Here is a 12,348-nt window from a genome sequence, read left to right on the forward strand (position 1 = left end):
TTTGAAAAGCAGGTGGGTGAGGCTTCTATCTTCACAGCCATAGATGTGTGCCTGAGATGACGATACACAATCTATGTTGTGTCTATGATGCAGACTAACCAAGTTCAGTAATTTTGCTGCCAAAACACTAGTTGGTGGTGGAGTTTCTCACTTCAAGGGGATCCATTCTCTTCCAGTCAATTTGAAAAAACGTTAGCAGAAGAAGAAGGAGTCGAAAATGTGTACGTGTCATGCGTTAACATGACACGTAGTTACAATACTAGGGACATATTAATAGGTTACATTACAAGTTATGGCAATGTGTTTATAGAAGGGTCTGTAGATATATTTGGACACATGGATTTTTTTTATTTCATGCATGTTACAATGTGGTCAGAAACAACTGTTACCTGTGCCTCCCGCCCACTGGTTACCCCCGACATGAGGAGCATTGTGGGGGTCGATCTTGCCATGTTTCGGGGCGCTGACATCCAGGCCACTGTCCCTCTGGATGGTGATCTGCAAGGATAGGATGAAGGGAAGCCATGTGGGTGATGTCATAAAAATTCCATAAACATCCAACAAAAACATAAGAAGTGCAGCCTTGCATGCTCATTTTTTGATACAAAACAACAGCTATGTGCATGCACAAAAGAATGATTCAGTATTTCTGTTATTTTAGAGTAAACTGAGCTGACAAGCTAAAAATCTATCCATATTATGAAAAAGAATCTAAGTATGTGTGCTCAAATAGCACGTAATGTAATCCGGTTTAAGATCAGCCATCATTTCCTGATAAGCCCAGATCATTTATCTAAAACCTTTCTCTGCAATGTCATGATGTACTGAACTAGTATGTGAGGGCCATAAACACACCCAAACAGTCATTTACATAGCATTATCAGTCAAAGCATTATCCGAATTAAAGAAGTCTCTATCATTTAGTAGTGAGGTCTTAGCAGAATGGACAGAATAAACTCTGTCTTTCTCCTCTGCAGGGGGCATAATAGACGGAGGGAAGGAGACACAGAGGTTAAAACTTTGCTTTTTTAGGTCCATCTCAATGGCACCATCAGAGCCAAAATCAGCATGCTGCCTCTCACTCTGAGGCAGGGCAGCAGGCCAGAGTCTGGCATGCTTGAAAGACTGAGAGAGAAACGGGTAGTTCAGTGGGAGACTAAGTGTATCCCCTGTGGTTCAGCTGCATTCTTACATATTGCAGGAATTCAAATGGTATCTGTCCGGGAAAGAAGGACTCTTGTAAACTGTGGAAAGCTCTGTGTGTATGTTCAAGTTATTATCTTTTCTGCTGTTGATTTTTTTATTGGTTTCTTGTTGTCTGAGCGGTTAACAGAGACTTATCTGAAGGGAGCAGCAGTTCGTTGAAAAAGACCCCTCCCCTCCCCGTCCTGACCCAGTGTCCACACTTCACACTGACACACAGAGGAGCTCAGGCTCTGTTCCCACACCTGCACGAAGCTGCTGGATCAGCAATGCTCTCTATATTTAGTTCAGATTAGGAGCGTCAGTCTGATACACAGCAAGTCAGATTATACGGACAAGATAATGCCCATTGTGGTACTGAGCTTAAGCAGAGGCTCTATTATTGATGATGGGATTTACCAGACAGACAACAGATGTTTGGATCCTTGAACAGATTCACATTAACGTTTTAAATCAAACTGCACCTCTAAACACTGCTCACACAGCAGCTTGCTGATCACAATATAAGGCCCTTCTAAATCATATCCTGTGTTGTCAACCTTTGAGACACCAATGGGGAGCAAAGCTTCAAAATGAACATCAAGTTGCTTTCAATAAGAACTGAAACTAGCGATTAAGACCATGAACTCATCTTCAAAGTGTCAGCTAAATTCACAAAATGAGGGGCAGCACGGTGGCACGGTGGTTAGCCCTGTTGCCGCACAGCAAGAAGGTCCTGAGTTCAATTCCACCATCAAGCCAGGGTCTTTCTGTGTGGAGTTTGCATGTTCTCCCGTGTTTGCGTGGGTTCCCTCTGGGTACTCCGGCTTCCTCCCACCGTCCAAAGACATGCAGCTTGTGGGGATAGGTTAATTGGATAATCGAAATTGTCACTAGGTGTGAATGTGAGTGTGAATGGTTGTCTGTCCCTGTGTGTTGGCCCCACGACAGACTGGCGACCTGTCCAGGGTGTACCCGCCTCGCCCCTATGACAGCTGGGATAGGCTCCAGCGCCCCCACGACCCTGAAAAGGATAAGCGGAAGCGAATGAATGGATGGATGGATGGACAACAGATGTTTGGATCCTTGAACAGATTCACATTAACGTTTTAAATCAAACTGCACCCCTAAACACTGCTCACACAGCAGCTTGCTGATCACAATATAAGGCCCTTCTAAATCATATCCTGTGTTGTCAACCTTTGAGACACCAATGGGGAGCAAAGCTTCAAAATGAACATCAAGTTGCTTTCAATAAGAACTGAAACTAGCGATTAAGACCATGAACTCATCTTCAAAGTGTCAGCTAAATTCACAAAATGAGGGGCAGCACGGTGGCACGGTGGTTAGCCCTGTTGCCGCACAGCAAGAAGGTCCTGAGTTCAATTCCACCATCAAGCCAGGGTCTTTCTGTGTGGAGTTTGCATGTTCTCCCCGTGTTTGCGTGGGTTCCCTCTGGGTACTCCGGCTTCCTCCCACCGTCCAAAGACATGCAGCTTGTGGGGATAGGTTAATTGGATAATCGAAATTGTCACTAGGTGTGAATGTGAGTGTGAATGGTTGTCTGTCCCTGTGTGTTGGCCCTCACGACAGACTGGCGACCTGTCCAGGGTGTACCCCGCCTCTCGCCCTATGACAGCTGGGATAGGCTCCAGCGCCCCCCGCGACCCTGAAAAGGATAAGCGGAAGCGAATGAATGGATGGATGGATGGACAACAGATGTTTGGATCCTTGAACAGATTCACATTAACGTTTTAAATCAAACTGCACCCCTAAACACTGCTCACACAGCAGCTTGCTGATCACAATATAAGGCCCTTCTAAATCATATCCTGTGTTGTCAACCTTTGAGACACCAATGGGGAGCAAAGCTTCAAAATGAACATCAAGTTGCTTTCAATAAGAACTGAAACTAGCAATTAAGACCATGAACTCATCTTCAAAGTGTCAGCTTAATTCACAAAATGAGAGTCATTTTTTCACAGGCGTCTATACAAATGCAACCAGATGAGTCGCCCCTGCTGGCCATTAGAAAGAATGCATACAGAATGTATAATCAATTCCCATTTTAAATTAGAGACAACTGTTAAAGTGTGTCGAAAAATAGATTTGACATTTCTGATATTATTTTATTGCAGACCAATAAAAGTCACTCGTCAGCCTTAAAGTAATAAGACAGCGGGAGACTGGAGGTAATGTAGAGCGTGTGTCACCATTACAACGTGGGCACACAGATGGAGGGAACCCTGCAAGCTAGTTCGGGCAGACAACTGGAGTTGCTCTGCGTCACACACACATAACCTGACCCTCTATTCACATCACATCACAAACACACCCTCTAAGTTTGGCAGCCTATTTTAGCTCCCATTACCATCTGTGAAATGTCTCTCTGCCTGCTGCTCCAAACCATCCACCTCTACCACGTCTACTCATCACTCCCAATTTTCATACGTAGCATATTGTGAATTTATGACTTCACATATGAGTAACATAGTGACAAATGAACAAACCCGGGAGAAAATCTTTAAAAAAAAAAAAAAAGATCAAAATATTTTATTCACTTATTCCTTTCCCAAGGGGAGATGTCCCCAAACCAATCATTGGAGCCAAAAGTGATGCTTTTTTATGTTGACGCTGATGTGTAGCCTTGCCAAGACCAGCCTCAAAGGTTGCAGAAAACAATTGAGGCCTGGCTATTTAAAGCCATGTTATGATACTTAGCTTGATGCGCTTGATTACAGTTGGACAACAACATGCGTGACTGGACCAATGTTTTTGATTTTTCATTGATAAATAGCCATTTCATGTGGGTAAAGTAGACAAATTCAAAGCGCTAGACCTAATCAAGCCATACATGCAAAACACAACCTTTAAACAGTCTCCATTCCTACAAATAGACACAGACTCAAAGAGTGATGCACAAACACAGCAGAACTCCAGCTGTGTGGGTTGCCTTACACAACAGACTGACATGAGGATTGTCTATATTGGCCAACAGTAAAAATGTCTTTAAAAAAATTAAGAAGAAACTAGTGTTAACCTCAGTAAGCAGACCTTGGTCAATAACCAAAGCTCACCTCCACCACTGTAACTGATCTCTGATTACGCACTAACGTGCCTCTCAGAAACCTCTGCATAACATGAGCTGTGCTGCACACATGCCTGTGCCATGTTGAGGAGTGGGTGTGTGCACCTGATCCACAGGAATATGACTTTAAGGCTTACAGTTGCTATACAAGTGCTTATGAATGAGATTACGATCACTCGATAAAAGTTAGTGCCACCGACCTAGCACCATTCCCATCAGGTGAGAAAATGGTTTCAACCTCTATGCATCATTTCACACTTCATATAAAACTGTACACTCACTTTTTTATAATTCCTCCATTTGAATGAATTAGAATCTTAAGGCTTAAAGGTCGTTGGGGCATTGCTTCACCTCCACATATCTGAGCCACTGAACTGGACCTCTTGAGCATGTTTAAAATAACAGATTTGTCAGAAAAAGTTTATAATCTGATATGAAGTACAGAAGTACAGAAGCTTAAACACATATGGAATCTCTTACTTATGTTCATATGAAAAAAAATAACACAATATCCACAGTACATCTCAGTTTTTCAACATGATGAAGAAATTCTGCTGTAGTAAATGAAAGAAATCTGTCAGGATGACTTTTTGGGAGTAGATTGTAATTAATAGATCTATAAAATTACATAAAAAGTACCTCATTTCCCAAAATGTCCTGTAATAAGAAAACACAGTTTTTGCGTCTTCTTTTTTTCTGTATAGACAAATAGATCAGTAGGAAAAGCTGTAAAATAAAGTCCCAAACATATGCCCTTCTTCACATTTTCCAAAGCCGTCCAGTGGGATTTTGGGATATTGGGAGTCTCTGTCAGGCTGATTTTGGCCCCCAGGCCTTCTGTTTGACACCACTGATTTAAACAATGACACACGATTGAATTAAAACCCTTGTTTATCTGTTTTTTTACAATACTGGCGTCTTTAGCATAAAAGGATTTAAGGATGGATGATTCTTACCAGTCACGCGAAACTGATAAAACCACACACTGTAATGAATGAAATTAAGAGTTGAATGCTTCATGCGTAGAGATGTTTGCTTAGATTAGAATGAATATTCCAAGATTGTATCACGCTTAAGGCAAAGCTTTGATGCAGTTTAAGCAGCTCCGTAAGAGCAGGAAAACACCTTTGAAGAACATGCTGAACTGTAAATATCTTATAATACCTGCATTGATGCCAATTTTCATTTATTTCTCCACAGACTCTGGGTATGTTTGGACAGCATGCTTGATTGGTGCTTGTCTCAAGCTATAGTAATTTTGAATTTCCTGCTCCAAACAAAAGACAGATTACTACACTCCGTAAACACAATTTGGGGTTTAAAGAAGCACCGCAGAACTGAATGGTTGATGTCAAATTACTGCGTAAATCTTGGATAAATGTGTTGGTGTGCTGCTGTTGCTGCAGGTCCCACTCATAAACAGTAAGCTAATGATGGCACCTTAGTGCTGAGAGACAGGCAGAAACCAAAAGAAGGAATTAAGGGAAAAAGAACGGCAACATCAGTGGAGAAAACCTCATTTTTAATGACTGTGGGAATCAACGTTTTTACCCCTCCCTTTTTCTTTCTATCAGTATATGTCTCTGTCTCTTATCTGCGCTCCACGCCTTGTCTTCTAGGATAAATTGCCTCATAAATTTCTTATTCTCCCTTCAGACCACTACAGACAGTGATATAGAAGCGATGGTGTAAGTGTAAATACACACTTTTGAATGTGTGTATGCAGTCACACATAGTGCATGAGTTCAGCCCTTTTCTTGAGTAAATACATGTCCCAGTCTGATGCTGGGTGCATGGTAGTGTGTGGGTGTCAGCATAAATGCGTGCCCGTACACGAACGTTCCAAAATATTCTATGTGTTATATAAAGGTCTCAGTGATTCAGTGTGAGGGAATATTTCTGCAGATTGATGAAGCTGTGTTATGTTGTGTGTGTGCGTGCAGGTTCTGAATGACCTGAAATTAAGCAATACCAGTGTGGAAACCACTCTGCACTCATCTTTTTGGGGGGGTTTTGCACAGATATGCTCACATGGAGGCAATCACAAAGTTACTTATTTGAAAAAATGGAAACTGTAAGGACAGACTCAATCAACTCATAGTGTAAGAGCGCTCAGTAAGAGCAGAAAAGCATACATCCATATCTGTGCACATCTGTATACACATTCTTTCCTCATCAAAAACACATTCTGCATGTACATGTAGGAAACACTGCACCCTTAATCGATGGCTTTTCAGTAAGATGAACATATAGATGGATGCATGAATGGATGGGCGTAAAGAGATTTCGGAAACTATCATTAAGATCGACTAAACTATAAAGTTGAGCAATGTGGTTAGAAAGCTTTGTCTCAGAGTTTAATATTGAAACATGCCATGTTTATATGACTTTTATTAACATACTTGGCCCTATACTTTGCAACTGGTACAGCATACAAATATGTACATTAAGGTAGGACGAAGCATCTGTAGACACTTCTACAGATGCTTTAAACTTTGAGGTAGCAAGCATGTGCATGCATAAATATGAGTGAAACTGAAGAGCTTGTGTCAGTGGGGAAAAGCCAGGTAGATGAAAAAGTGGCACCTGGCCAAACCTGCCAAAAACAGGGACTGACACAGAAGTGTAAAAACAACAAATCACACAATTAAGTGTCAGGTTGAGTGACTATAACTGGTTGCATTATGCGGGATAGCTGCAGACACCAATCTAGCACCATGCGTACAGATAGATGATGAGTGCTGTCTCCTATGCATCTTTGGCTGCAGGAATGATGTCAGCTATACTGTAATGGAGCAATGTCAGAACAACGAGTGGACACGCCACGCTTACTTGGGCACACACACACACACACACACACACACAAAGCTCATTGTGTGCTTTTCCAGAAGTATACAGTAGAGGTATTAGTGAGTATTACGAAGGTAATAAGCCGTCATGACATGATCTTTGTTTATTAAACCTGTTAACCACCTCCAGCATGAACAGATTTCCTTCTTTTTCCACTTCACACTTTAGTCAGAACCCATTCTGTTATGCTCTATAACCATGTCATAAAAACAAGGTACTTGGCACATACTGTGCAAACATCTACGCCCATATAGAGCTAACGTAGTACGTACACTGTTTGGCAAAGCAGATATAGAGAGCCTTTTAGGCGGCTGTGAACAAACTCAGTACAGCCCATGCTGTTTGCTGAGACTGAGCACAGGGAGAGTCTGTCCAAGTCTAACCTACAGTGGACTCAAGGTGACCCACCAAAGAAGATAAGACTATTGACAAATCTAAGCCAGAAACAGGCAGAAACAGTGAGCTATGGGAATTTTTTTAAGTCTATAATCTCACACAAAGGCGCTTGGGATAGCCTTGTGATGTTTTACAGCAGCCAATGCAGATAGCAGCTCAGATTCCAAAAATCAGTCACTGATATTATACAACTTCATGATTGGTCTCCTTGTTACCATTTTTTCAGGCCATGTTGCATCTTCTATCTTCATGCCTGGTGCAACAAACACAGATCTACAGCTAAAGCTCTCTGCATGTGGACGGCTCCAATATGTCAAGAATTTTTTTGTCTATGTGCACATGTGGGCACCTAAACAATGCTGTCTCAGTGCTCTGGTCTGAATGTTCTGACCTACACTAAGGGTCAAAGCTATTGCATCATCAGCACGACAGCCAGCCATTCATAACCACCCACCCTGGGTACAGCTGGGTCATGAATTATGGAGCTGAAAATATTCCCTTTAGCACAAAAACAGGAAAGTTTCAGCTAATGTCTTCTGCCAGAGTGAGGTGAGCATGCAGAGCAACTTCCAATGGAGAGTTGGTTTAAAATAGCATTTTTAAACTGGTGCTGCCCCTCTGTGGTGTGGAGATAAACTGCAGGCTGCAAGCATTTCTAGTCATTGTATTTGCCACTTTGTGGAATTCTATAGAGAAACTTATCAATGAGCCATGTAATGTGCTCAAAGACACTCTGTGGTATTACCTGTATGGGTCTGCCATCCTCTGAGCCAATCATATTCCTCCATTCCATCAGTGAGCGCTGCAAGGTGTCTAATCCTGTCTCCCAGAGACGAACGTACCCGCCCATATCCACCGTGACAACACCTCCAGAACCAAGAGCAGCTATCAGCACATCACACTCTGACACCTTGGACACCCAGCTGGTGTAGGGCGACACAGTCATCGACCTGCCAATTACAAATACAAGAAAAGGTCACAACACAGAACACAGAAAAAGAAGTTGATTTAGATAGGCAGGGACCATTGAGTTTTTAATTCCGCTCTTTTCTATTCCAGATCCTATGCAATTATAGCATTGATATTTATTTACGTCTGTATAGATCTTATACTGGGCCTTGGGGCAGGCCTTCAGATCATCCTCTGAAACAAATGTTTTATCTCTTTCCACCCTTTAAACCAGCTTTCTTCAGATTAGCTGCCCCTCTTAAGTAGATGATGGGAGGAGCTTCTGCGCTTACCGGCAGAGTGGTGTACTTGAAATGACAATTTTCACATATGCTGAGTTAATTTTTTTGGAACCTGGTCCATGTTAAATATGAGTATCCATTTCTCTAAAAGACAAAAATTAGGGGGGGAAAAGCGCAATATGTCCTCTAAAAAATTACAAGTTTCCAAGGTTGAAAACATGTAAGATTTAGAGAAGATATATTAGCATTTTTTTTTTTTTTTTTATAGTGCAATGCTGTCACTGACCTCTAGCCAGTGCCAGAGGATGTAAAGTTATGTTCTTGTTCTGAAGGTATTGCAGAATGAGGTGCAGTAAGAAACCAGCTGTTTACCTTGGAACAGGAATATATTTGAGCTTCTTAGAGTTGAGATCAGTCACCTCCAGGTACGCCGCTGTCATTGGAGGTGTGACGTCTGAGTGGCAAAGAAAACTAATCTTTAAACTTTTAAAAACTTTCAAAACTTATGTTTCCTGAAAACCTTTATGTAAGGTGAACTCTGACCTTTGGGGTACAGCTCTTTTAGGGGGACTTTGTTAGGTGGAAGAGCTCGAACCACCTGATTGACCGAGATCAGACTGACACAATTCTCCTGTTTGGCCGTGGCACTCCGAAGTCCTCCCCTGAAGAACGCGTGAGCCCCGCTGTCACCACTCTTTATTGCTGATAGGTTGACGGGTCTTTTAAAGCTGTACACTTCATTAGGTGACTTATCAAGAGAAGAAATCCGAAGGAAAACGTTACTCTTAAGCCATCAGTCATACGCATTAGAGTAACTCATTCACAATGCTCTTTGTTTTCAATTAACATCTTCTCTAACTCTTTCATTTTTTCATGCATGAATCAGGCAGATAAAATACAGACTCAAAGCTAGGCCCTGTCTTAGCTTTGACTTTCAAATAGGCTCCAAAAAAATGTTAATACTACATGACCCCGCTTCCCTTCAAGCTCCATAGAGTTAAACTAGATATTTCTACTTCTAGTAGAAACATAAAAAGAAATAAGACAGGAAACTGGAAAAAGAATTATTATTGTCACACAGTAAGTTCATATTTGGAAACACATCAAAAATACACCAAATGCACTCAAAATTTCTTCACCAAATTCCCTCATAATCTCACCATGAGATCTGGGAAGCCGACAATGAGCTGCGCGTAGGAATCTGTGTCAACCAACACACGGTTAGGGGACACAATCTTCTGGTTCAGAGCGGCACTCAGGTTCTCGTTGGGTAGCTGCTCACATGACAGCATCTGAGGTATAGACAACTCGGCTGCAGTGATGGACCAGCATGAGTTTGGTGGAACAGAAACATGAAAGAAAGCAGTGAGAAAAAGAAAAAAATAGCAACATGTCCATTGGGGGAAACTGGGACTGAGTGTTGTCGAGGGTCACATCAATAAGCTGAACTCACTCGTGCTCAATATTAATTTTATTTCTTTATAAGCTTATTGGTACAGCCCTCGCTCCTTAGGAAATCAATTGCCCTACCTCTGAACTCAACTCTACTCAATCTTTTGTACTTCACGTGAAGAATGCAGAAATGACATCATTTAGAAACCTGTCAAGAAGCTCCTGCATTTCCTCTTAAGAATACAATCCACTGAAGTGTTACAGCTATGAGCTATAGACTTTGTGGGCTAAATGTAAGTCATGACTAAACATTTTAAAATGTATTTAACTTATGGCCAGTTTAATTCTCTCTATTTCAGTCTGCATGTTAATTGGGTCTTTAAGAACTGCTACACAGCAATACAGCAGAACATGAAAATCTGTTAAATAAACGTCATCTATATGCTGACGATTGCCAGCTTTATCTATCTTTTAATCACTCTAACAGCTCCTTGTTTGGACTCCTGCTTGATTGTCTTAGCGATGTTAAGTCATGAATGGCTCTAAATTTCTAAAATTTTATTGAACATAAAACTGAAGGAATTTTATTCGGTCCCAATAGTTCCTTTGGTACCCCAGATGTTGACTTTGCTGCTCTGACCCCTGAAAAGCTCGGTTACTAATCTTGGGGTAAAAATCGACAGTGCACTTCGTTTTGATGGCCACGTAAATGGGGTGGTGAAATCTTCATTCTTTCACCTCAGACGTCTGTCAGAGGGTAAGCCTCTTCTCTCCAGGAATGACTTGGAAACTGTCATCCATGCTTTTATAACCTCACTGTTGGATTACTGGAACTCCCTTTTAATAGGGGTTGGCCAAGGTGGTCTGTCACACCTGCAACTGGTGCATAATGCTGCAGCACGGTTTTAACTGGTAAAAGAAAATTTGAGCACATTACTTCAGTTCTGGCCTTCTTACACAGGCTTCCAATTTAAAATCCTTTTACTGGTTTGTAAATCCTTAAACAGTTTGGCGCCTGTATATTTGTCCAATCTGCTGAAGCCCTATGTCCCCCCTCGTTTACTCCAGTCAGCTGAGCAGCTGTTGCTCTCAGTCCCTAAATCGCGGCTGAAACTTGGAGGAGACCGAGCATTCTTCTTCTTCTTCCTCTTCACATTAGGCAATCTATTTCAGTACTGGTCTTTAAATCCAGGTTAAAAACTAATTTTTATCCACTGGCTTTTGACTCAGTGAGTAACTGACATTGTTAATTTATTGTTATTTATTTATTGTACTTTTTATATTTCTGCTGTACAGCACTTTGGCCGGCCAAGTGCTGTTTTTAAAGTGCGTAATTTCACTAATTACGATCAAAATGTGCAAACTTTTTAAGCGCAGTAGGAGACTGCGCTTTGTTTGTTTGTTCTTTTTAGTTTCTTTGTGGCTTTTTTAGTCCATTTAAAAATTTGATGAATATAATGTTGGAGAAAAAAATAATAAATCCCACAAGTGGATATTTGACATATTTAAACAAGCAAACACTTTGAAACAGTCTCTAAATGTTAAAGGTGGTATACGTGAGCAACATCACAAGTTATTAGCTTTTCATTATTTATTGATAAAAATCTCAACGAATATTCTTGAATGGAAAAAGTAAGTGCATATTTGGCCTCCAGAGGCTAGTATTAAAAACATCTTGAAGTTGTTTTGCATATTTGTCCACCAGTTACTGACATCAGCTTTCTAAAATTTATGACCACAAGAAGTCAAAACTTGTAGTGAACATAACTTTATTGCTGGACTGACGTGTTTAGGCTTGTGGCTTTCACCAGTCAGGGTCTTCAGGGTCACGATGACCACGATAACCCTGAAGACTAGTCAATACAGATTACATCTATCATTACAGCCCTCTTCCTCTGCTTGTCTACCACTACTATGTCCAGTTGGTTAGCCGCCACCACTTTGCCTGTCTGTAACTGGAAGTCCTACAGGATCATAACTTGGTTGTTCTCAACCACCCAAAGGGGAATTTTTCATTTTGACCTTGGGAAAGGCCATATTCAGCACAGATATTCCTGTATATTATGCAGGCTACGTGGTTATGGTATTCCATGTATGCCCTGCCTGCTAGCATCCTGGACACTGTTGTTATGTGCTGGATTGTCTCTGGGTATCTTTGCACAGCCAGCACCAAGGATCTTGCTTGGTACGATAGACCCCAACCACCACTATATATACCCTAAACTGGGGGAGTGGTTCCAGCACATCCCA

The 12,348-nt window shown here is 41.4% G+C and overlaps 1 protein-coding gene across 1 annotated transcript in view; it reads right to left on the reverse strand.

Annotated features, from left to right (window-relative positions):
* Positions 1–12,348, reverse strand: part of vwa8 (von Willebrand factor A domain containing 8) — a 93,060-nt gene that overhangs the window by 12,352 nt on the left and 68,360 nt on the right. Inside the window, exons 34-38 of the mRNA XM_031727287.2 lie at positions 9,867–10,018; positions 9,250–9,454; positions 9,079–9,160; positions 8,262–8,466; positions 390–498 (exon numbers count right to left, since the gene is read on the reverse strand). Of these exons, the coding sequence (XP_031583147.2) occupies positions 390–498; positions 8,262–8,466; positions 9,079–9,160; positions 9,250–9,454; positions 9,867–10,018 (753 nt within the window). The remainder of the gene's footprint in view (positions 1–389; positions 499–8,261; positions 8,467–9,078; positions 9,161–9,249; positions 9,455–9,866; positions 10,019–12,348) is intronic.

The sequence above is a fragment of the Oreochromis aureus genome, linkage group 16 (genome assembly GCF_013358895.1).
Source record: "Oreochromis aureus strain Israel breed Guangdong linkage group 16, ZZ_aureus, whole genome shotgun sequence".
Taxonomy (NCBI): Eukaryota; Metazoa; Chordata; class Actinopteri; order Cichliformes; family Cichlidae; genus Oreochromis; species Oreochromis aureus.